The following is a 25871-nucleotide window of genomic DNA, read 5'->3' as shown; positions in this document are numbered from 1 at the left end:
AGCAATCTTGAAAAATTGTCTCTGATGATTTTAACCAAGTCTGTATCTGTATTGTTTCTCTTTTATCAATAAAATTTTTTCATTTTTTTATTTTTAATTTTCCAAAAGAGGTGCCTATTTGATTAAAATGTACATCATAGTCATTCAGAGGGACGATTCGAGAGAGAAGGTGTCATTTTTATTCGTCTGATTTTTCATTTCCAAATAGGTAAGCGTGAGAAGAAGATGCTCTTTTGTTAGAGTTATTTTTCATTTTCATTTTTTTTTTTTTTTTTTTTGAAAACATTTTAAATTTTGCTTTAGAAATGTATTGTAGACATATAAAGAAGTCTCCAATACGAACGACCAGACCAGGAAATACTTATTTTTTCCTAAATTCAGGTATCAGAAATCCAAAATTAAATAAGTAATTCAATTATTACAAATTTAAATTCCTGCCTAATTGTAACTTGTAAGGACGATTTTTTTTTAAAAGGTGAAGTTCAAAAATCAGTCCATCAAGGAAATAAAATTTAAGATTTGACAATTGAGGGGTTCCATGAAAAAGGGGCCTTGGTCAATTTTTTTTGTTTTTCTGACTCGAATAATTCTGAATATATTTAAAATTATCATTTTTTATTAATTCCATCATATTCAGTGATATTGAAGGTGTTCATCCCACAAAAAAAACGAATTGGAAAATGTTTGCTCATAGAAAAAAATTTTAAGTCCATTTGAATTTGTAAAAATCAGTGAAAAAAATTGACTAAGGCACATTTTCCAGGAAGCCCCTCAATTTGACTCGAAAAACTTTCGTTGACATGAACACGATTATTTTATACATCAAGGCATCAAGTGTCATTCAATATGATAAAGTTTCAATCGAGTATTCGTTCTAATTATGTACCTGTATATAAATAATAATATCGGACAGTTCTTTGGAAATTTGGTTATTTTGTTTTTTGCATTTTTGAATGACGTCATCTTCCAAACCATTCCATTCGGTTTCGGTCAACTGCAACGAGGATTTCGTAGGATTTCGTGATGGAGTTTCGTGACTAGATAAAGAATCAGTTCTCGTAGTTGCTAAAATCAAAAATTATTCGCCATTAGCAACAAAATACACAAATGTCGCAAATTATGAAAATAGTCAAATCACCATCTAAGTTGTCGTCGTCGTCATCATCGTCGTCATCGTCATCATCGCTATACTCGTCATTCAACGATCCTCCACTTGTATTAGATACTATAGAACTAGCTCTGGGAGCTTGAGGTTGCCTCTGGGTTGCTCTGGCACCCTTCAGAATAGGATGCGGTGTGATATCAGCCATTAATTTCTTGTTTTTGATTAAAATACGGTTTTTGAGCTGCGCTGGTGATGGTAAATGGGGGTCGTCACTGAAATCGGCGTCGAATAGAAATTTTCCCACTAGTTTGTCGCCGAATACCATCTGCACAAAAATATTATCGTTGAATAAAAACCATACCATATAAGGTAGGTAGGTATGATAACCGATGATTAGGAACTGCTAAATGGTTATTAATCATACTTGAAATATTTGAGCCATTCTGCCTTGTTGTTGAATCGAGCAATGATTTTCTAAAGAAAGGATGACCGGATATGGAGAGGTTACAAAGGCGCTCTTGTTTATAGCCTCGACGACGGCTTTGAATGGTATCTTGGTGGTAAATGTGTGGCCATGGTAGATTAATGGGTTACCATCGTCACCATCCCAGCAATCCAGTTCTACACAACGACACCCAGTCAAAAGCACCTGAAATTGAAATAAATTGATTACTTAGTATGTATATTTTAATGACACGTGGGGTATTTTAATTCTAGCCTATTAAAATTTCGAAAGCACAAACCTGAGTATAAAGATCAACGGAAGATTCGCCTTTCAACTGATGCCCAGTCAAATACGTGTTATGAGATGAAGCGATATAATAGTGAGATAAAGGTTTATCCATATCCATATCATTGGGCTCCATTCGTTCATTCGGATACGCGTAATTATCCTTATCCATCAAATAACGAGCAAATCCTTCAAACGATAGACAATTCTGAAACCTCAGAACTGAATCAGGTTCATGTCTCTGTAACATAACAAACCCGATAATCGTTATTTTTCATAATGTGTCAAAAAAATACAAGTAGAATAAATAAAATGATCTAGGTATGCGATTATTTATCTACTCACGTGAATCAGGGCAATAACTTCATTTTCAGACAGCCTTTCCATTTGTTTGGTTTCCAGGAACTTTGAGAAGTTACTCAGTGTAATAATTTGAGATCTAGATGTGTCAACTCCAGCTGAATTTGAAATAATGCTGGCAGCGGCAATCGCGTCGAATATTTTCTTTTTATGGATGCTTGAAGAATTCCTCGATTCTTCCAGTTCGAAAGAGCTGTTTCGTGTCAATAAGCCTGGAAATGTTTCGCAGAAGCCATGAATAGTGTGTCAATTTCCAAACGAGTAATTCGATAATAATTATACTTATTGAGCGTGAAAAAATACAAAATATCAATTCTAATAATCACTCGGACGTAAAGAAAAATATCTCCATTAACGTAGAAAATCTGCCTGGTTCCAGTTTTATTTGCGAAATAAAAACAACAAAAAATTACGTTTGGTAACAATTTACAAGAGAACCTATCGAAGTGCCCACCTTCGATTAAAATGGGATCGTGATTTTTGAAAAAGCATACCATAGTCTGAAACCCTCATAACCAAAATTTTAGCTGCTCAAATTGATTTTTAGAGAATTTTTTATAATTCAAATTTGACTATTTTCGGCAATTCATTTTTTATTTTTGTTTTTTTTTCTTAATGAATTTATTTATTTAGTAAAAATGATGATAAATTCGTCCTGAAACTCGTCCCAACTTCGCTGAGTCGAATTTCACCGTTTCCGGTAATTTTGGAGCCTCCAAGCGTAATTTTCTATATTTTTTTAAAAATTTAAACATTTCTCCACAAGGCGTGAAAATCAATTTGGACGACTAGAAATCGAGTAGTGGCTTGTTGTTGACCTGTTTGAAAGGTTTATACACATCTGGGCATCGCATTTGAGCCGATTTTCAGCCGGGCTCCTCAAATGTATTTTTTTGACCGGAAAAAGGAAAAAATTTAAAAAATCAAGAATTTTCTGTTCGCACAGAAATTTTTGAAATTTACTGTACACGAATAGCCTTACATTTTGTCTAAAACCAACCACATAACTCCATGTTTCACCATTTCGTGTCATTCTGAAGCCTCCAGCATGATTTTCGATTTGTCTGTAAATTAAAAATTTCCCCAGAAGGCGTGGAAATTAATTTGGGCAGCTAAAAATCAAGTTGTGGCTCATTTTCAACCTATTCTATGAGTTTATCTACGTTTGATCTGACTTCTCGAAGAACCGCTTGAAGGAGCTTTTTCAACCAGCACATTTTTACTTCAACTAGAGAATGCTGGTCAAAAAAATGATAAATAAGTAAAATACCTTCGAGGTTTCCGCCAGAAAATCGGCTCGAGAATGTGGATAAACTCATTGAATAGAGCAAAAATAAGCCACAACGCAATTTTCAGCTGACTAAATCAATTTTCACGCCTACTGGAGAAATTTTAAAATTCTTCATGAAACCAAAAATCGCACTGGAAGCTCTAGAACGACCGGAAATTGTAAAATCTACGTTGAGAAAGTTGATACCAGTTTTTAGGATTGATAGTCACAATTTTTTTAAAAGCATAAATCGCCAAAAATGATAATTTTTTAAAATAGGGATTTAGATTTGTTTCGTTAGGTTGAGTTCTTAAAAATTCGTCAAAAATAGAAAAAGTCAATTTGAGTTGCTGAAATTTTGGTTTAGGAGTCTCAGACCGTACTTTCGGCGAAAATTTTGGCTCCCTTCAAATCAGGCCAAATTTCTTTTTATTGAGAAAAACACCTTTTGTTTTTCTCAATATTAACTTAATATGTGCGAAAAAGGTGGTAAAAGATATACTTGAAAAAAAAACTTCTTTTTCCCTGCTCAATAACTTAAAATTCAGATGAAGTATGAGTTTTTGTCCAGTTCATTGATCATTGTAATTTTTATGCTTAATCGAATGAATCGAGGATGAAATTTCTTTAAAAAGAAATAATTTAATTTTTAATACAGTTATTTAATTTTTTTGAAATTAATTACTTGGATCATTATTTCCAAAATGGGTACGTACTTATTTTAAAGGCTTTTTACGTCGTTATTTTTGCTATTATTTATAAATAATCGATGCAAAATTATTCGACAATTTTTTAAATAACCAACAAAGCCTAATTACGACACCAATAATCTGTCAAAAATCATGTTTACATCAATCTTTCTGCGAACATCAACAGTTTATCTTTTCACAGAACACATATGATTGCCTCAAGCACACAGCTTACTGAGACAATCATGTTGTGTTAAGTGATAAAAATAAGTAAATACGAGTAAATAAACAGCTTCAAATTCATAAATCCATTATTTTTTTCCAATTCTCAATTTTATATTGAGAAGATGTTAATTCAATTGAAGGAGAGGAAGGAAACTCAAAAGTTGGTACACAACAATTTTCAGAAATTTTTTGATCTTTTTTGAAGCAAAAATGCAGATTTGCAAAGCTTAATTTCAACCTATCCAAAATTTCAAATCCTACCAATATCTACACAACAACTTGACCATCAGGGATTCCAAGAGCAATACCAGTTTACTCACCAATTTGTCTAGACCTCTTTCGGCCATGCTCGGGAGAACTCCTACCGCTATCGGTCAGTGAACCATCGGATACGCTTCGTCCAGAAACCGCCAAGTGTTCAAATAATTCGCGTATATCTTTACGACACCTCAAACTACGAGAAAATATATTTCATTAATCACCGTACATGATTGTAAAATGGAAACACATCTAAGATGAGAAAAAGAAATCAATTTAGGTCTCATTCGACTCACTTGAATGATCTGAAAAGCTGCACAAAATCGTGAAAATCGATTTGCGTTTCTTGGGTGATGGTACCTTGAGGAATGTTCTTGATCTGCGACAATATATCATTTTTCTTCTCCCTGCGAAGGTGAAAAACGTCACGTATCAGCACCATCGATATATCGATAAGTATTCGCCATCAATAACACGTAATTATAATATGTACAATTACGTATCCGACTAATATGTATTAAAATATTAGAAACAGTTCGCGAAAGAATTTCGTCAAAATTTTGTTAATTACACGCCAGACGTGATACGAGCAACGAATACGAAACATGACTGAAAAAACTGTGCCCATCGTTTAAAGAGATTCACGAGCAACTGGCTAATTAGAAGTTATAATAGCCAAGTGCAACGAGGCTCGTAATTCGCATGTAGACGTTAGATTATTAGAAGAAAAACACACACGGTTTGATAATTGTAAATATCACACGAGGTATACGTATGATTTCTGCAGTCGTTTCAAGTAAACGGATTTGTACTTAGTACTTACTTTCGCGAAGGGCTGGTTTTATCTAAATGTTCACTCGATCCGTGAGGACTTTTTATTGTATCTATATCACTGGATATTGAACGACTTCTGCTAGGCGGAGGTAAAGAGTAAGTTCCTGGTCCTAAACCTTGTCTGCATTTTGTACCAACGACTAGATCAGTTATATCGCATGGCTTACTCACAAGTTCGCCCTGAAAAAAAATGTTGCTCTTCAAATAAGATCACCTACCTAATAATAAATAGATTAAGGTAGGTAATAATGATGAATTTGAAACCCACCTTGACCATTTGCAAATTACCAATGGATCTTTTCTTGCGAATACGTATAGATGTGCCTCGTTTTATGGCTCCATTTTCCGGAGGTGATATACCACTCCCTGTTCCAGTCAACGACCAATCACGACCACCGAATACCTATTTAAAAATGAATAAATTAATTCACTCGAACAAAAATCAAAATCGTAAGAAAATATATCCACATACTCGAATCGCATCCATAATAGTTGGTCTGGTAAAATTTCCTTCGTTCAAGTATAATTGAATGTACTGTTCTTTTAGCCAAATTATTCTCCGGTCGGTCAACTGTAACTGGTACTTCAAGCCTCTAATAATATTACATAGGCCTTCGAACCATATCCTATGAACAAAAAACAAAACAACAATTGTTTTCAAAATTCGTAATTACTACTTGTCAACAGCACGTACACGCGAAAACACTCAATGACCATTTTTGAGTGGAATGATCATTCGTAATAAGGTAAATATCAACTCGGACAGGAAAAGGAAAATTTTCATGGAAATTTCTCTTTCGGTTGAGGGGTTTTTTGGGGTATTTGTTTGCAAGTTTTGTAAATAAATACGAATAAAAAGCGAAGTAGACCTATGCGTATTGGATGTACCTACCTACTCTAAGTACTTACTCATATGTGTATACTATAGTAGGTATTTGGTTGTTTATTCATGTTCACCAGAAATGTGCAAGAAGAAAGAATGTTTTAGGTTCAAGGCTAATTTATGCTCATTTTACGCGATTTTTCGAATTGAAATGAGAAGAAAAAGTATAGCAAGTATGCCATTTCTTTCACCTGTCCTTGTGAATATCTATTTTACTCAATTATAAGCGAAGAATCACCAAACGATCAATTCTTGTCATCAATCATTTTTCTAAAAATCGAATAGGGTATACTTAATACATTATATTTTTTTAATAAAGATTTTTTCAATTTTTTTCAAAAAGCGAAAAAAATACTCGATTAAAAAAGTTTTGAAATGTAAAATACAAGTATTGAAAAGTTGTTACCTACAAATGCATAAAAAAAGACACTTGGTGGAATAAAAACTTTTTTAAACTATAAAATTTTTTTTTTTAATGAAATAATTTGAAAAAATTTGAAAAAAGTATCTACTTACTTACCAATTTAAACAAAAATGAAAAACGTTAAAAAATAATTATTAAGTTATTTAAGTACAGTAAGTCCCGCTTATTAGAATTGTGAATAATAGAATAATTCGGTTAATGGAATGGAATGTGCTGGGACAGAACGTTTGTATCTTCTTACATGCTAATTTTTCCGCATATTAGAATAGAAAAGCACATTTCACTCGGTTAATGGAATTGAATAATCTTCAAAAGTTGGAAAAACTCCCGAATTTTAGCAAAATTTAACAAAAATTGAATGAAAACGTGTTGAAAACGTATTAAAATGGCATAAAAAAACGAAATGAAAATTTAAAGTTGGTAAAAATTGGCAATAGCTGATGAAACTTTTGTAAAATCTTATAAAAATCATCCAAAGAAGTGTTCAAAATATATTAGAAGACTATATGTAACTAAAAACCAGAAAAATTATTGAAATTAACTTCACAAAACATCAAAAATTGTTATAATTTCAACAAAATTTGGAATTTGGCGTTTTTTATCCTTCCGCTTTATGGAATACTCCGGTTTATAGAATCAAACATACCGGGTCCCAACTCGATTCTAATAAGCGGGACTTACTGTACAAACATTAAAAAAACACTTGACAGAAAATATAAATTTTAAAAAGATGTTCTTGATTCAATCATTAATTATATCTCAAGAACACGAACAACAAAAAAATAATTAAAAAAAACTGTTTTAATGCATATTCGAAACATTTACTGGAAAAAAAATGAAAAACTAAAAAAATTATTCTTGGAAAAAATTGAAAAAATACTGTTTCATGTTTAAGAAAAATTATGACAGAATTTTTAAGCATAATTTTGGTACCTATGTGAATTAATGAAAAGAAAAGGATCAAAAATAACCAAAAACGGAGGAGTTGCGATTAAGGCCATTTTTTTGGCCTCAGCTATTCGTAGTTATCGACTCAATCACTCTTAAAATGCTGTAATAATTGTACCAAATACGAATCCGTGGTGAGTTGACCCAAAATGACCATTTTTTGGGCTTCAGGGGTTCCCAAAATTGTGAATAAATAAAAGAATTTTAGGAACCACTGAGTATTACTTTCAAAACCTTTTTTAGCGTAAAATATCTGTTTGAACCCGATAAACGTTATTCTAGATGATTTTCCTGTTTTCGACCCACGAGGCAGAAATGGGGGGTGGGAGTTAATAAAATCTCAGAATTTGACCCAAAATAGCACAATTTTGAAAGTCGCAAGGAAAATCATATGAAAAATTATCGAGCTCTTGCTAGTGTGTTTCTAATGAAAATTCTTCAATTCATTTGAAAAAATATGCATAAACGCCAGTTTTAGGGGTGCCTAAAGTAGGGGACTCTAAAAAAAAAAAAAAAAAAAAAAAAAAAGGTTCAAAATTACGAATATGGGAGCTTTATTAAACTTTTTCATCTAAGTAATTGAATACTGTATATGTATTCCTCAAAACGTTACGTTTGGCGCAAATCGCAGGTTTCTAGTACTCCAGGGGTTCCCAAAATATCGAAATTACCAAAAATTGGAAAATTGGATTTTTGAGTGCCAGCGAAAAATTTTATTGAGCTCAAAATTTGGTAGGATGGAGGTCTTTCAGATACGTACTAATAAACAGTAAAAAGCTTATTAGCAGGTCTCAAAGGGGTAAGGTTCAAAATGGTGGTTCCAAAATTTTCCAAAAATCAAACCCCCCCCATTTCTGCCTCCGAGGGTCGAAAACAGAAAATTCTCCTCGCATAACGTTTATGGGTAAAAAAGTTTTTGAAAATGATACTCAGTGGTTCCTGAAATTCTTTTTTTATTCACAACATTAGGAACCCTTGGAGCCCAAAAAATGGTAATTTTGGGTCTATTAACCACGGATTCGTATTTGGGACATTCATTACAGTATTTAAAGAGTGTTTGAGTCGATAACTAGCTGGGGCCAAAAAATGGTCTTATCGCAACTTCTCCTTTAAAACAAACTTGAAAAATTGAAAATTATCCCAAAAAAGGTGGAAAAACAGATTCGGAATAATAATGGCAATTTAATTCGCATATCGTAAAATTGCAGTATGTTGTAGCACTATTTTGATTCCGAAAATAAATTTTGAAACTCAATAACATTAGCAAAAAATATAACTACCTAGATAAGTATAATATTGTAATATATCTAAGTATTAACGAAATAAAAAGAATACAAACTCTAAAAAAATCATTCAGTAAAATTTGGAAAATTTCATCTTTTTGATGAAAATTGTGATTTTTTGATGTTTTGTTAGGTGTAGGTAGGTATTGTTAAAGGTTATACAGGGTGCGCAGAAATATCTTGAACCCCTAAGAAAGTTTTCTGCTAACTATTTCGGTTGGTCACAGTGAATGATAATAATGATAGCACATGATTGGTTGTTGGACTGAGATGATAACATTCCACCAATCATATGAATCTATTTCACGTTGCCAACCTATGTTTTTAATGATAAACTATCTTAGGGGTTCACAATATTATTCCGCACCCTGTACGCTGAATTAGGTAACCTTTATTTAAAATACCTATCTATCTTGTACCTACTTACTAAGCAACGATGATTCAAAAATTAATAGAGTACCTATCATCCGCATTGAGACCATCGAGAACGTAATTGTACAGGTAGGTACATGACTCTTATTGATACGATGGGTTCTGCTTCTAGACTCGACTTGGGTCGAGAACGATCTAGTATACCTTCATTACAAACACAAAGTACGAAAAGAATCGCGTATCGACAAAAAATAAAACACACATTGACACGAATTTCAACTGCAATAGGTAATTAGTTTAAGTTTACGGACCGGAATTCGCGAGAGTAGTTTACAAGTTTTAATGCCATGTTGACTAGGCAGCTATCGTTGAAGGAATGAATACTCATATCAGACACCTATCTCATCCCTACGTGAGATGAGATGAGTGACCGAGGCTGCGTGAAAATACATACATATCGTGTGGTCACATCCATCCCCAATGACGGCATCAAAAAATGAAAAAAGTGTTGTTGTAAAAAAATGACGTAAGTATTTAGACTCTCAAAAGCCCTATCCATATTAAAAATGTTTCTGCGTATGTTGAAAAAACTCGTTTATTTTTTTGAAAAAATCTCGACATTTCAATTTTTATCAATTTTTTATACTTTTACCACCAAGTCATTGCTTACCGAATTTCATTTGGGAGATCAACAGAAGACTAAATCAATGAATTGTAATTCGAAATTCAGATTAAAAAATTTGTTTGCATTTCCCAAGACAGATACTTATTCATTTTCAAATTACCTAATGGAAAAATCCAAATGTTCCTGTTCTCGAGGAAATTATTGAAATTGGTACAAATCGCTGCATCTTATTAAAAACTGTAACTAGACCTACCATGCAATCATTATTGTAATCGCTCTCGAAGATGACGCTTCAGCCGTCGAAATCGTAGGTATACGTACTACGTAGGTAAATGTAAATATATTCGTGACGTAAAGTAGAAGTGAATTTTTCATTTATATAATTATTATTTATCACTGAAAATGGTCAATTTTGGGTATTCAAAAATTTCTCGAAAATCTAAAAATAAATTTGGGCAGCTGAAATTTTGGTTATAGGAGTTTCAGATCATGCTCTTTCCAAAAATCGCGACCCCGTTCAAATCAAAGGCGTACTTGTCAAGTGGTTCTCTTGTAAGATTTTTTCCAATTTATAAAATCTCAGCAAATTTTAGGTCCTTTCAATTAGAAAAAAAAAAAAAAAAAACATGTACCTACATAGGAGTCAACAAATCAGGTAAAAATAAAGGAACATATGTAAACTAATTCCACCAATCTATCTCATAATTTTCAGAAAAACCGATACTAAAATTATTTCTCAAATCCCCAATCTATTTTTGATACAATTCCTCGTATTAAGTATAGAAAATCACGTTGCATCATATGAGAATAAACACTACTTTCATTTGAAAAATCCTACTAGTATAATAACATGTACATTATTATATTATAAGTTTAACGACACGATTTAAAATCACACGGATGAAAAAATTTCCTCAAGTTTGAAAATTTAACGTTCGAGGAAGCCCATAAATTAATTTGTCACACAACAAAGAAATACCGATAGTGATTTATTACCAAGGTATCGAAACTTTGCGTCGAGTAGGTCAGTCGAAACTCGAAATACCTATACAGACTGCGGAGAGAGAAGGGAGTAAACAAATCGTAAAATTTTCAAAATAAAAATTTGCGGAACTTCGATATTATCTTTTGGAAACGGGTTTATTGATTTTTTTCCCTTCAAAATAACGACATTATGCCGACGCGACGCCGACAAAATTTAAGCAGGTGGATATTTGATAAACACAGTATTAAAAAGTTTATGACATTTTCAGCGAATTTACGAAGGAAGGTAGGTGTATTTTGCACCACTTTATGTTCATTGTATCTTTTACTTGGTTGTTTTTTGAAAAAAACAACACGTTTCAAAATTTACGAAACGTAGAATGCGAGTGGGTATAATTTTTCAATCTCGCGTTCGCGAAAGAATTTCAATCCGAAGGTCAATTTTGACAACGTAAAGGGTTAAAAATCCGCGCAATCATCTCGAATTCGAATTCATCAATGACGCCATTTCGCACCACAAACGAAATGTATCGTCATTAAAAAATCAGACGGGCGTGTAATCGACGATTAATTAAAACCGGGTTTAATTAAGAGCGAAAAAAGGTACGAAATGTGAGCCAAATTGGACATCGAAGGCGGAGAAAGAAGGTACATACTGGAAAAGTGGATAACAGAGGGAGAGAGAGCTAGGTCTTTGACTTGAAACGAACATTTATCAAAACGTATTATTAATTTCTTACTTGAAAACTTTCGGCGGGAATAACAAATACAGCATTCGATTATCGCTGACATTCGCTCCGAATAGTAAAGCTAGGCAAGATTCGTTCATCAGGCTGGAATCGAAACCGTATCTTTTAAGCGTGGCTATCAATTCGACTTCTTTTTCTTTATCTTTGGCCCCGGAGTAGATTTCTTTGACGTAGGATAAATCCAAGAACCCTTCTTCTAAACCAATCGAGGTTATTTCACCGAACGGTTTGTTGGGCGATCCCGGAGTCGAGATGTCTTCAGGTCTGATACCCAGTTGGTAATCTGGCACAGTGACCGTCGAGGTTTTTAACCCGCTCCAAAATGGTTTCCTCCACGATAAAACCGAGCCGCTTCGTTCTAATCGAATGTAAATCAGGCAAGATCTGGAACCTTCGATGTCCCAGTGAATGGCTGTAGTACCGTGATGTAGCATCTACAACCGAAAAAAAAATCACACATGAACAGAAATGAATAGAAAAGGTCGAAAGGTTTCTCGAAAATTGAAATATATTACGAAGAGAATAATTCAATGAACCTGTAAAATATGCGTATTTAAACCAGAACAGGCCGTGGTTATAGGAAAGGTGCACACTCCATGGTCATAGTTCACCGGCTGGATTGGAACGTACGAATCCATTTCCGTTTGGAAACAGTTACCTTCGTCTTCGTCGATAGTATAAGATCTTTCGATTTCCGGCGTATGTATACTGCAATTTTGAACGTAACAAAAAAAAAATGAAACATTATTAAAGCTAACTATACCTATGCAAGTTTTAGCATAAATACGAGTAGTGTGTTTTACGTATAAGTAGGTTACATTATATGAATAGGTAGGTACGTAGATAATATAGACGTTGCAGATGACAGCTTTTCTCTGGCTGTCTGTTTAAAATGTTGAAATTTTCATTCGCAGACCTACATCAACTTTTCCTATTTGTACCTATCAATTTTAAAAATTTTCGCGATACCTACTAATTTTTCAATATTTATTCACGTACCTACACAGAATAATATGCAGATGAACAAGAAAAAGTTCTGCTATGAAATTGCATACATAGGTACTTATACCTACCTTATTTGCCCACTAACTACATACAGGGTGCCCAGCAATATCGAGCACCCCTAAGAAAGTTTTTCATTAAAAATATAGGTTGGCAACGTGAAATAGATGCATATGATTGGTGGAATGTTATCTCTCCAGTCCAACAACCAATCATGTGCTATCATTATTATCATTCACTGTGATCAACCAAAGTATTTTAGTAGAAAACATTTTTAGGGGTGCTCGATATTTCTGGGCATCCTGTATTAACAAAAATAAAGGGAGCGTGAGGCTGAGAACGTCAAATGTAATTGAATTTGTTTTAGAAAATCCCTTCACACCTTCACAAAGAATGTATCCCAAATGATTTTCGACCGCAAGGAATCACTTGAAAAAGTTTGAGATGCTGGATTTGATTTTTCCATTTTTGAAAATCGTTTAAATTAATTCTACGCATTTCCCCATGAAAAGATCAAAATTTGATGAAATTCAGCTAAAAAGATGGGAAATATACATAGATTAAACATAATTTTTCAATTTTCTAAAACAATTGACGTCTTACGATGATTTTGAGTCCTTCTGGAACCTGTTGTATGAGAAATAGCCATAGGTGTGTACAGCGAGTGAGCTAGTTGGATGAGTCAGAGTTCAAGAAATAGGTTGAGGAGTGCGTGAATAAAAGTAGGACACTTAAACATGACGTTCTTATGTGGTTTTATTAAAGAGTTGGCGCCCCACGTTGGGCGCCAACTCTGTCGTATGAAATTAGGGTACTATAAACCAGGTATGTCAGACGGCCATTTTGTTCCTGGTTTGACGAACTTAGCATTGCAGTATATGGGAATTCTGCAAACTTTAACTGCGTATATCTTCAAAACTGTGCACTTTTACAACTTTTTCATATGTAATAACTTCTTTGAAAGAGAATTGAACGAGCTTTCCAATGGTATGCTACATGTATCAATTTAAGTACATTTAATTTTTTTGAATTTCAGTCATTTTTCAGCACTTCATTTTTGGGTTAAAAATAGTTTGAAATTGTGTGAAATTCACAGCATGTGTTCCAATTCAATGATTACTTTCATCCTATGCCAGAAATTCCATCATTAAAAACCTTGAATTGAAAAACAACAATTTTTGAAAGTGAGGAACAAAATGGGAGTCTGACATACCTGGGTTCAGTACCTTAATGAAATAATAGGCAGGTTTTATCAAAACGATGTATTCCATAATATGTAGGTACACTGTTCAACTGTTAAGCTGTCTCAGTACAAACTTACTGTCTGGCTTGATACCAACTAAATTAATAAAACCGCATAAAAACGTCATGTTTAAGAGTGTCCTACTTTTATTCACTCACTTCTCAACCTATTCCTCGAACTCTGACTCATGCAACTAGCTCACTCTCTGTACACACCTATCTCGCATACAACAGAACCTTAAGCGAATAGTTGTTGGAATGTTGGATGTCTTAATTATTAAAATTTTTCAGTTAAAAACGCCTAGATAAAATTCAAAAGATATCAGCAAACGTGGATCTGAATCAATTGGCTGGTGAGAGTTTTTTTTTTTTTTTTTTTTTTTTTGCAATTCTGGCATCTCCGGCCCTTAAAAATTTTTCAGTCCTGAAAAATAACATCAACTTCTGAACGGAGAGGGACAAATTTTGAAAATTTGAGTTTACTATTTTTCTCAACTTTTTAAAAAATATGTAATTCTTCTCACAAAAAATCTCAATTACCGACCATCTAATGCGCTGAATTTCAGAATCTGAACAACAAATTTTAGGTTTGTTTTTTTTACCCAGATTTTGACAGATTTTCGAGAACCTGGATTTTGGCAGATTTAAAATTCACTAGAATCTGCTATGGTAGTAGCTTTTGAAAATGGATTTTGGATTTTACTGAATTTACTTGAAGAGAGAAGGCTTTTAAAGTTTTAAAAGTATGTGTGAAAAGTATTTAAAAAAAGAGATTTAAAAAACGTCCAAAAACCAGATTTTCGAGAATTTGGGTAAAAAAACAAATCTTTGTTCTCAAAATTGAAAATGCATAACCAAAGTTTTCATGTATTTTTTAATTAAACTTACTCTGGGCATCAAATGGAATTTTTTTCAAAAACACATTGTAATTTTTTGGGGGGGGAAAAGTTTAAAATTATTTTTAAAACTTGTAGTTCTGACTCCCAGAATATTTTTAGATGATAAAATATTAGTTTCAGTGAACATACGTCAACATTTATTCAGAGTTTTTGATTCCAAAGTTCGATTTTTTATTTGAACACTTTCTCCGTTCTTGAAAATATAATACCTAATTGAACTTTTTTTTTTTAATATTAAGGAAAAACTATGTTCTAATATTTCAAATCGTTAGACACTTGACCTTTTCACATTCAATTTTTAAACTTCATTGGTTGAATTACTCTCAAAAGTCAAACTGTCGAGCTGTCAAAAAATATAGGTATTAGGTAATAATAATTTGAAACGCAGAAAATCACAGCTTGAAATTTTCTCTCCGACGTCTTATAAAAATTCCAAATACCGCCTGTCCTACTCGATTAAAACGTTTAAAATGCCTTTTGAATTTGGTATCAGATTTTAAATATCACAAAAATTGCTTTAAATACAACCCATTGCATAGAAATTACCTGAGCAGTCAATTTTAATCTCGTTCGATTGCGTACAAACAACCATTCAATATCTTAATATTTTCGTTGTCAGATTTTTTTTTATTCCGAATGAGTTTTTTATTCTTAAAAAAAAGCAAAGAGAGAAAACTGAATGAACAGTTAACATCGAACGAAAGCAAATTTCAAGCTTGGTTTTTATACGCGCAAAATTTTGCAGTAACGTCTTATTTCTGTCTCGAAGTATTCATTTTTTATTTCGCAAGTTTTGTGTTTCTTTCAAAAATTTCAATTTTTTTTCACAGAATAAAATAAACAGATTGGATAAGTAATTTTTTTAAATTCATAGGTACCTGCAGCTCGTGTATTTCTAAAAACTTCTCAATATTTTGTACATATATTGATGTGCTTACCAATTTATAGGTTGAAACAGTTCTACAGAGTGTTCAAAAGAAATGGACACGATAAGAAAATCATGACCATACAATATACCCACCACCTACCTAATTAAATATGTATCTTCTGAAAAATTATGAGTACCTATAAATAAAATGAGTGTAATTTTTTCTTACCTTTCCGTGGGCGTACAAATGATTCTTTCACGATTGAAGAAATGCCCGTGAAAGACGGCGATATGATCCATGATATTTTGAGCTTGATACATTTTATCCAAATTAATTAGCCCAGCTGCGTTAATTATGGTTAAATAGTGATCTTCTTCGACTAAATCGGGTAAATTCTGAAATTTCCCATACAAAATATAAAAAAATTACAAATCGTGCGATTTTTTTTTTTGAAAAGTGCGTGTACTTATGTTTATGAAAAACCATCAAAAAGTACGTTTCTCTCATCTCACTCATCAAATTAAAATACGTAAAAATACACTCGAGACTCCTCAAATACTGAAAATTCTCTCCATCTTGAAAAATCAGCCATGGTAGAGAAGATGGTCTATTTTGTACAATGTAGATATATACCTAGATAATTACCTCTTGCAATTTTTGCAATTCTTTACTCTGTAAATTGGGAGCCAGCACCACCAAACTAGGAGTGTTTCTAACTACATCGGTTAATTCTTTGATGAAAGATCCAAAAAACGGTATAATTGGACATTCGGGTATTTTCAACGCTGTTGAAAGTGCCTCTTCGTAACGTTGCGTTAGTAACGAATTCGAAAGCCAGTCCAACAATGGCACTCCTTGCGACTCTTTTTCCTTAATTGATAACCAGAACGGTTTCAATTTCATCGACCTGTCAAAAAAATATTACTCCATTAAGAATATTCGTCGTCCAACGTCCATATAGCCTATATCCACCCTGAAGTGTTTTTTCTTTTTTCTTTTTTTTTTGTCTTCGTCATTTCTCCACCCAACCCAATAATCAAAATCATCTCGTAGTGATATCAAACAAACCGTATCAACCATCCATACTTCCACATCCACAGCAAAGAGAGGTAAAAAAATCAATATAGATACGGATAAAGTCGAGAATATTTACAAATGATGAACTCGTCCTTGAATAAATCGGTGGACCTGGGACTAATATTGTTGTTACGAGTGAAATTTTTAAGCCATCGTTATATCTACTCTTCTATATGAATAGTGTGTACCTTATACCTAATAATAAATGTCACACAGACACGCAATCCCTCTTTTTCATTATCCTTTTTCAAAAACCCGAGCAGAATGGGAGGTGAAAAGTAAAGCTTGGACAATTTTTCAAAACATATTTACAATTTTCTTCGATCAAATACTATTTACGGATACCTACATTGTAGCTTACTACTTAGGTACCTTACCTACCTACGTAAATATCTATACCTTTATTACATTTCTATTACGAATAACTCTAGATGGAGTAACTTGGGGCAGTTTTCACCTATGAGGATTCATATTTTTTTGGTGTAATGGATCAAAATTATTCGTTCAAGTACGAACAGGTTCAAAATGAATTGCTCTAAAGAGCATCATAATGTTTTTTCCCTAGCCCCAGTTCAAAATTTTAGCACTTATACCAACATTCAAACTCCAAAGGTTAAAATTGTCCCAAGTTACTCGATCTTACGGTACTTAGATATATGAATTGAATAGGTAGGTACATTTTATAGAAATAATTATAATAAAAATCCATCACGATAATTAAACTAAAATGCTGTATTATCTTTCAAAATCAATGGCTTATGTAATAATATAGCGTCACAACAATGCAGTAGGTATAATAATTTCACCAAAACAATAAAACTTTAAAGGGTTATCAACACTGAACATAAACACACGCCTCATTTAATTCGCGTTATTGAATTTAGAGCGCGATTTTTCACAATTCAGATGTATACCTATTCCTTGTACCTACACCAAGGTACTTCATCTCGTTGAAGTATAAATTGATTTTTTCAAAAGTTGAATTCGAGAGAAAAACGTTTGTGAAATTTGAAAAATTATAAATGTCTTGAAAATAAAAACGAGCCACAATAATAATTTTATAAAATGATTGTTTTCATTTTGAAAACCAAAAATCAACATTCTAAGCCTGCCAACTTTAAAGCAAATGTACCTGCTCTCCATTTCTCAACAGTCAACACAATTTTCTGATGTTTTTCTACGAACAGCATCTTTTTTCTTCATCACGATTTGTGTACAAATAACAAAATTTACGTTAAGATACTATATCTTTCTCACAGTCAGAATACTCATCAATTCGCGTGCAATTCTTTCATAAAATCTCCGCCAATTTCCATTTCCATTTCCATTTATCGTTCACAATAAAATCCAAACCTAATTGAACGCTGATTCCTCCCACCTCACATATACCTAAAAACTTGACTGGAAATTTAAATTCCAGCACAACCTTGGTCGCGTATAGGCCGAAATCGCGTAAAATAAAATTTTATTAGAAAAAGCGATTAGCTCGGTATAGTATTTTTCTTTCCATACCAAACAAACTCGCCGTCGTCGTCGCCTTTTCATCCATCCTGAACACAAATTACGCAAAAAGTTCACGATCCTATAAATTACGTGTGCGTGTTTTGACGCAATAAAAACACGTGAAAAATCTTTTATTTTTCACGTTATTGGCGAGTAATCTGTCGTCTTGGGTCGGGGTGTTTTTCTCATCGTGTGATTTCATTTTCTTTAAAAGCAATTCCGTTCTATTATGCCTCGAGCTCGTATAAATTAACGAATCGTAGTTTGTAGAAAAAAAAAGAAATACACGCAGTCTATATTATCCTTCTGCTTCCTCGAATTCCAATTTTGTGATTTGCTCATTTTCAAGCACACATATACCTATTACAAGCGAGTAGATATTATCTTTTTCCTTGACAGCAGATAAAGGTATACGTCTTATTTATTGAAGAAGGGGGGAGGGGGAGAAATGTAAATTATGAGCTGATAAGATGAAACCATCTAGAAAAATGTACAAATTAGAATATTTTGCAGATGTGTTTATGACATGATTGTCAACGACGAAGATGAGTTAAACAGCAGAACGTAGTTATTCGATTGGAAAAATTGGTAAAGAAATGAGTAGTTTCCACCGGCCTACAACATATATAGTACAGCTGGAGACCGAAAGAAACCCCTCTTTCTAAACCAAATAATATATTGCAGCTTCATGTAGTATTTTCTGTATTGCAGTCGATGATCTATAAATACTCGAGGTACAACAAGTTCACAGCATACTTAAGTTTATAGATAGTTGAATAAATTCACTCTTAGGTACAAGTGTATGTTGAATTGCTAATTAAATACATTCGATCAATCTGCAATATTCAAAGAGTGATGCAACGTTGAAGAATAATAATACTAACTTAAATTTTAATTTAGCATAATTTTACTCCTTTAATTTCCAAGATAGGCAAACTAATTCACAGTAATGTACCTATATATATATGTATGTTTAAAGTTTTCACATCGAACAGTACACAGTATTGTAATTTGAAGAAGAAAATAAATGAGCACAATGTCAAGTTCTTCTCGAGGCTAAATAATTTTTTTTTCAACGAAGGAAGTCGATATATTCCGATTCCTGATTATGAATTTCCGGTTCAAAAATTTGTATGAACACATACTTATTGAAGATTTGTGTATTTTTTTAAAGGAAGAAACCAAAATAATAAAAATTGATAAGGCGTAAAAAAATATATGCCATTTGCAATAGTCGATCATGTAGTAGGCAACATTTTGCACATCGATGGAGCTGGAAAAATGATTCAATTTCAGCTCGTATGAACAAATACGTAAGAGGATGGTGACAGTTGTAGGTTACTTTAGTCGTAAGCATGCATGGTACCTATATTGAGATGATTGACTGATTTGAGACAGAAGAATTCACACAGGTGCGCGGGATTGACTGATTATAAAACATACCTACTTATTTATAAAAGAAACTCGCGAATGTGTAATCTAATTCGTTTTTTTTCTACAACCAACTAACTTAAAGAGCCATTTCTGCTTTCATTTTACGAGTAAATCCCACTACTGCTAATCCAAGAAAATTCAGATAAAATAAATTGCAAGAAAAGGACGTCCTTTCCTGAATTTAATATACGGAGTAACTATGCTACCAAAGAGGAATCTTTGGCCATCTATTCGTTGTTACCGATTTCATTCGTTTTTCAAATTTTCAATTTGGAGGTGGGAGTCGTAGGGTGGCTTACAAAAAATTGAGTAGTTCAATCCAAAAATTGATGATCATAAAAAGAGGAGAATTTTATAAAATGGCATAAAAATTGTACATTTAAATACGAGTAGGTAAATGATGGAAGCAAAATCGTTTGCGGTCACATTTTTACTAAAATTACGTTTCCACGCTCAATTTTGATACGTCTATACAGATGAAAAATGTATTTTTGATGGCTCCAATTTTCAAAAAGAATGATACAAAATTCCAGAAAAAGAAGAGTCCTGGGAATATTTCATTCTTGTCGTATTTCATCATTCCACTACTACGTTTTGAAAGCCATTTTTGACAAGAGTGAGAAAAAGTATACCTATCATTTTTTCAGAGCAAAATTAAAAAAAAAAAAATAGGGACACATTCATCACTTATACGTTGAAAAAGGGCCTCAAAATGCGATGACAGTTCCAGAATATGATCAAAATACATAGAAGATTTTTAGAGTTGCAGCAGCACAATCGTACTTTTCAAGATTTTATAGCATTTTTTTTTTTTTTTTTTTTTGAAAAATTTGGCCATTAGGTAAAATAGGTAAACTTTTAAATCTCATGAACAGGGCAAATATTTTTTCACGTTAAAAAATTGGTTACTTATATGCGCAATAAATATGCACTAAAAACTGCGGAAATATGCAAAAATATGCGCTATAAAACCACGTTATCATAAGTATCGAAATACATACCTTGTACCTAGACCTACCAACAAAGGTTTTTGAAAACCAATGAAAACATCAACCATTTTTTTCCTTCTCTCTCCCTTTTTTTCAGAAACTCGCAAGAATTCATTTTGATTTTTGAATATTTTTTTCGGAAATTTTTGTAAAATATGCACTAAACATCTAAAATAATGCAGTAAATATGCAAAATGAAGCCATTTTTGACGAAAATACGCGTTTTTATGCATTTATACCCAAAATACGCAAAAAATATGCGCTATAAAATTTCATCATTCGATTCGAAATTCCAACCAAAAATATTAAAACATCAACATTTTTTTCCTACTCTCTTTTTTTCCTCAGAAGCCCGAAAAAATTCGGTTTTATTCTGTAAAACAAAACAAAAAACGTGAATTTTGAACATTTTTCTCGAAAATTTTTGTAAATTATGAGCTAAACACCTCAAATATGCAGTAAATACGAATACGCGAAATAAAGCCATTTTTATGACATTTATAATACTAAAAAAACATCTTGCGCAGTTCGCAAGATCAACCGACTTTGCTCTAAATATACCCCAGTAATTTACCAACATTTATCTCAGTAATTTACCAGACATTACTTAAAAATTTACCAATTTATCAAAATGCGCGGAAGTACCCAAATTTACCGATTTAATGAATACGAAAAGTTGAAAACATCGACAAAATAAAATAGTCAATCATAAGTAGCCATCATATTACACTTTTATGAAATTGATTTTCAAATAAAAATTAGCGTACTTATGAAGACGTAACCGTCATATTACAAGTGGAATAATATATCAGGAAAATTGTTGACAAAAAACAAAATTATTCCCGAAATTTACCAATTTACCAAAATTTAGCTATTTACCAAAATTTACCAATTTACCAAAATTTACCAATTTACCGAAATTTACCAATTTACCCATTTACCAAAGTTTACCAATTTACCAAAATTTACCTATTTACCAAAATTTACCTATTTACTGAAATTTACCTATTTACCGAAATTTACCAATTTACCAAAATTTACCAATTTACCAAAATTTACCTATTTACCGAAATTTACCTATTTACCAAAATTTACCAATTTACCAAAATTTACCAATTTACCAAAATTTACCAATTTACCAAAATTTACCAATTTACCAAAATTTACCAATTTACCTAAATTTACCAATTTACCGAAATTTACCAATTTACCAAAATTTACCTATTTACCAAAATTTACCAATTTACCAACATTTATGAATTTACCAGACATTTCCCCACTAATTTACCAATTTTTTACCGAATTTTTTTAGTTACCCCAGTAATTTACTGCCAAAGGTTTTTTTTACCAATTTACCAAACTTTACCAATTTACAAAAAATAACCTCAGCAATTTACGAAAATTTAATAATTGGAATACCAATTTACCAATAAAAATTACGCCATTAATTTACCAAAACAAAAATTACTCAAGCAATTTACCAAAATTTTCGACCAACTTTAATTACGAGTAATTCACCAAAAATACCTAATCATTTTATTTACTAAAAATTACTATTAATTCACCAAAAAAAAAAATTATCAAAATTTACTGGCTATTTACCAAAAACTTAATGTTTTTTGTTGAAACAAAAATTACACAAGAAATTTTTGAAAAATTTTGATTTCTTATGGCAAAAAAATTTTGGACGGATAAAATTAACAAAAAAATCAACAAAAAATTTTCTCCTCTTGACTCGCGCGGGATTCGAACACCCGACCTCAGGCGCACCAATCTGCAACCTACACACCTTAACCACCCCATCTGTTTGTTGGAGGTGAGCCGTTTGCGAGATATAAGGGTTTACACAAATTTCTGCTTATCCATAACGTTGAAACACACTTAAACGTTCATATCTCGTAAACGGCTGAATCGATTTCGACCAAATTAAAAATTTCTCTAGTTCAGTATCAAAGCAATATTTTGCCATCATCAGTTTCGACTTAAAGTTCGGAGCTTTTGAGTTCAGCGTGACACAAATTTATACATAAATTGATATACCTATAAATATATATATATAAATATATATGTAAACTTATCTCGTTTTGCGCCATACGTCTTATCGTGATCAGCACACTCCAAAACGTCAAGAAAACCCACCCCCACCCAAATCCTCAACCATCATGACAAATACAATACCTTACTTTTCCGTTTCACGGCAAAGTCGGTAAAATATGCAAAAACAGGGTGTCTAACAAAATTCTCAGACAAAAAATCATGACTTTTTCATGACCTATTTTTCACATTTTTATTACCGCATGAAAACACCCCTTCCCTCCTCCCCCAAATAAATAAATGACTTGAAACTGGAAGGAAAGTTTTCTAATTTTTTGGAAAAAAAAATCATTTTTTTTCATTTTATGGGCTTTTAAAAAAATGTTCAAGTTTGTTTCGAGCAAAATTCATGACTTTTATATGACTTTTCATGACTTTCACGACCATCTACCAAAGTTCATGACTTTTTCATGACTTTCATGGCCGTTAGACACCCTGAATAATATGAAATATAAAGAAAACTCGAATATGCGCAATCTATGTAACTACACAGTAAGACAAAAAAAATATGCAAATGCATAAAAAAGCTTGCCGTGCTCATGAGGAATGTGACCCTCAAAATGTAACAGTAATTACAATACCTATGATCAAAATGGAGGGGAGATTCTCATAGTTTTTGTTTCATCAATGGTAAGTACCATAATATTTTTTGATCAGTTTTTCAAAAAAATTTAGAGTGTCTTAGGTTCCACAATTTTTGGATCCAATGGTTCAATTTTTGCTGGAGAAGCTTCGTGGGTTCCATTGCAGCGAGTTCGAGTAAAAAAAGATGAGGGAAATCGATGATTGAATGGCCGAAAGGTTTGACATATATAACCTGTAAGCTATACAGCAGGATTAACAACTCAGAAGAATATTCAGCTTCTTGGTTAGTTTTGGAATAAGAGAGATCTGAAAATGTCTGAATGTTAAGAATAAGTTACAATATTTCAACTCCACTTTGAATGATTCTTCAGTTGGGTGGGGGGGGGATTATTGATCTAATGGAGTAGGTACATAACTTTTCATTTTTATCATCATGAAATGTATTTAGATTCTAAAAAATCTCCACTAATATATTTTTTTTCAAAAATGTTTTTCTCCAAAATTTATAAAATGTAGCGAAAGAGAATCCCTGCAGTCTCCTCAAATCAAGCAAGATGGGTTGCCTATGTCACCGTTGGAAGGATGTTTTACCAAAAAAAGGTCACCCTGTATATGCGCAAATAGAGTAAACTACAAGAAAAAAAAATATTAGAAGATTTTGAGTAAATTCAGTAGGTAATACTGAAGTAATTAGGGACGTCTTTAGTGTGCCCTCAGACGAAGATCGCTTCACCCTGCCAGCCTCAAGAAGATTATTGATACGACAACCGTAAACACACATTAACAAAATATTCAACAAAAAAAACACCTTTTACAGAATTAAGATCATTTTAAAATATACACAAATCTTAAATTAGAGAAAAGCTCCCTGGAATGAGCCAAGTTCTACATTCTGTTGAGAAAGTTAAGCACAGTGCGGAGCCGAGAAAAATTGTTAGTTTATTTATAAACGTAGGTTTTAAATTTGCCCCAAACGCCCTCTTTCTCATCATCCCATGCTTTGCATAAAAAAGAAATAGGTAGAACCCCTCCTCCCTCCCCGAAAGCATCATCCTAACCTTGCATCTTCAGAGTTCTGAAAAACACCTGGAGTATCTTTTTAACAAGATCTTCGTTTTTCAAAATGTTATTTTGAAAATCAGTGAACGAGGTTTTTCCCGCCCTCTCAGATTAACTTTCCAACAAAAAGCAAAACTTTTCCCAAACTATACATCATCAGTATAGGTACACAGAATATTAATTAGGTACAAGTACTAATTCATAAGTTAAATAAAACGACGTTATTTAATATTTCTGAAAATTCAACTCCCATTCTCTTTGAGCATTTTATCCATCTCGCTGCAATCATTCGCCACATAAGACGATAAAAATTACTTCTCGGAAAATTTCGCATCACGTTCGCAACACGTACATTCAAAAAACCTTACTCAAATACCCCCGCATAACGTTACCAATTAAACTCTCGCTTAAAAAGTTGGTATAGCAAATCGCGCGGTCCGATGATACTCGCGAACAATTTCCCTACCCTGTTGTTGGCAAATGAAAAACCCTCCATATTTAATTGAACGTCGAGCATAAAACGTACTTTATATAAATCAAAGCATCTCCGAGTGAGTCGGAGAGTCCGCATCTCGCATTTTGTAAAAGTTAGCAAGTAACGAGACTTCGACGTTCGCAGGAGCCATTTAAAACGTAAAAAACTTATTAAAAATTTTCGCCTTCAGCGAACGCCATTAAGCGAATAGAATGGAAGAGCGAGATGGAGGGGAGATGTACACCATTTGGCTAATTAACTAGATGAAAAAAAAAGAAAGCAAAGACCTTTAAAAAAAAGAAGTGCATTTAAAAAAGTTCATCGTACCGAGAATTTCGTCTAGTCCAGTAATGTCGAACGACGTAATGGTGAATTTCAATAAGTCTTTTTAATTCCTTCTCCGGTATAACCCCGTTTTGTGCTGTTTAGCTCAAATGAAATTACCCATGAGTTTAAAAAAAAATCCCTCTCTCGACCATATTAAACCTTAGTTAATCGTTTAAGCGTATATATATATACGCGCACAACACAGAACCAGCTTATGTATAGAGTAAATATCAAACAAATTTCACACAGACTTACTTCAGTCCGGCTAAAATTTCCATGGCTCCGTTGAAATTTCCAATATTCCAGCATGTGACTGCCACCCTCAATATACAAGATAATACTGCTTTTCGGTCTTCATGTGTCGGTTGCATAATAATCAAATGCGTTATCCACGAGCTCACCTGTCAAATGTAATTACGTTTGTTTTGATAATGAGGGTTCGAAAAAATAAATGAATAATCAAATAAAGATTGTCTTTGGGTTTTAAAATCAGGAATATGTTTAGAGGAAAGTCTTGATAGATGAAATATGTACCCAAATTTCAATTATTTTCTGCAGGTAAACCTTTGCTTATTAG

The 25871-nt window shown here is 32.7% G+C and overlaps 1 protein-coding gene across 2 annotated transcripts in view; it reads right to left on the bottom strand.

The window, feature by feature from the left end:
• Positions 1–25871, bottom strand: part of LOC135835697 (uncharacterized) — a 387401-nt gene that overhangs the window by 4789 nt on the left and 356741 nt on the right. For both annotated transcript variants that reach the window (XM_065350086.1, XM_065350085.1), the window contains exons 30-44: positions 25550–25695; positions 16397–16658; positions 15980–16146; positions 12276–12447; positions 11731–12173; positions 5944–6097; positions 5740–5874; positions 5461–5651; positions 4934–5044; positions 4700–4833; positions 2181–2407; positions 1849–2076; positions 1530–1754; positions 1139–1430; positions 887–1065 (exon numbers count right to left, since the gene is read on the bottom strand). In XM_065350086.1, coding sequence (XP_065206158.1) covers positions 887–1065; positions 1139–1430; positions 1530–1754; positions 1849–2076; positions 2181–2407; positions 4700–4833; positions 4934–5044; positions 5461–5651; positions 5740–5874; positions 5944–6097; positions 11731–12173; positions 12276–12447; positions 15980–16146; positions 16397–16658; positions 25550–25695 — 3066 coding nt within the window. The remainder of the gene's footprint in view (positions 1–886; positions 1066–1138; positions 1431–1529; positions 1755–1848; positions 2077–2180; positions 2408–4699; positions 4834–4933; positions 5045–5460; positions 5652–5739; positions 5875–5943; positions 6098–11730; positions 12174–12275; positions 12448–15979; positions 16147–16396; positions 16659–25549; positions 25696–25871) is intronic.

This window comes from Planococcus citri, chromosome 2 (genome assembly GCF_950023065.1).
Source record: "Planococcus citri chromosome 2, ihPlaCitr1.1, whole genome shotgun sequence".
Classification (NCBI taxonomy): Eukaryota; Metazoa; Arthropoda; class Insecta; order Hemiptera; family Pseudococcidae; genus Planococcus; species Planococcus citri.
This window is presented reverse-complemented; position numbering and strand designations above follow the sequence as displayed.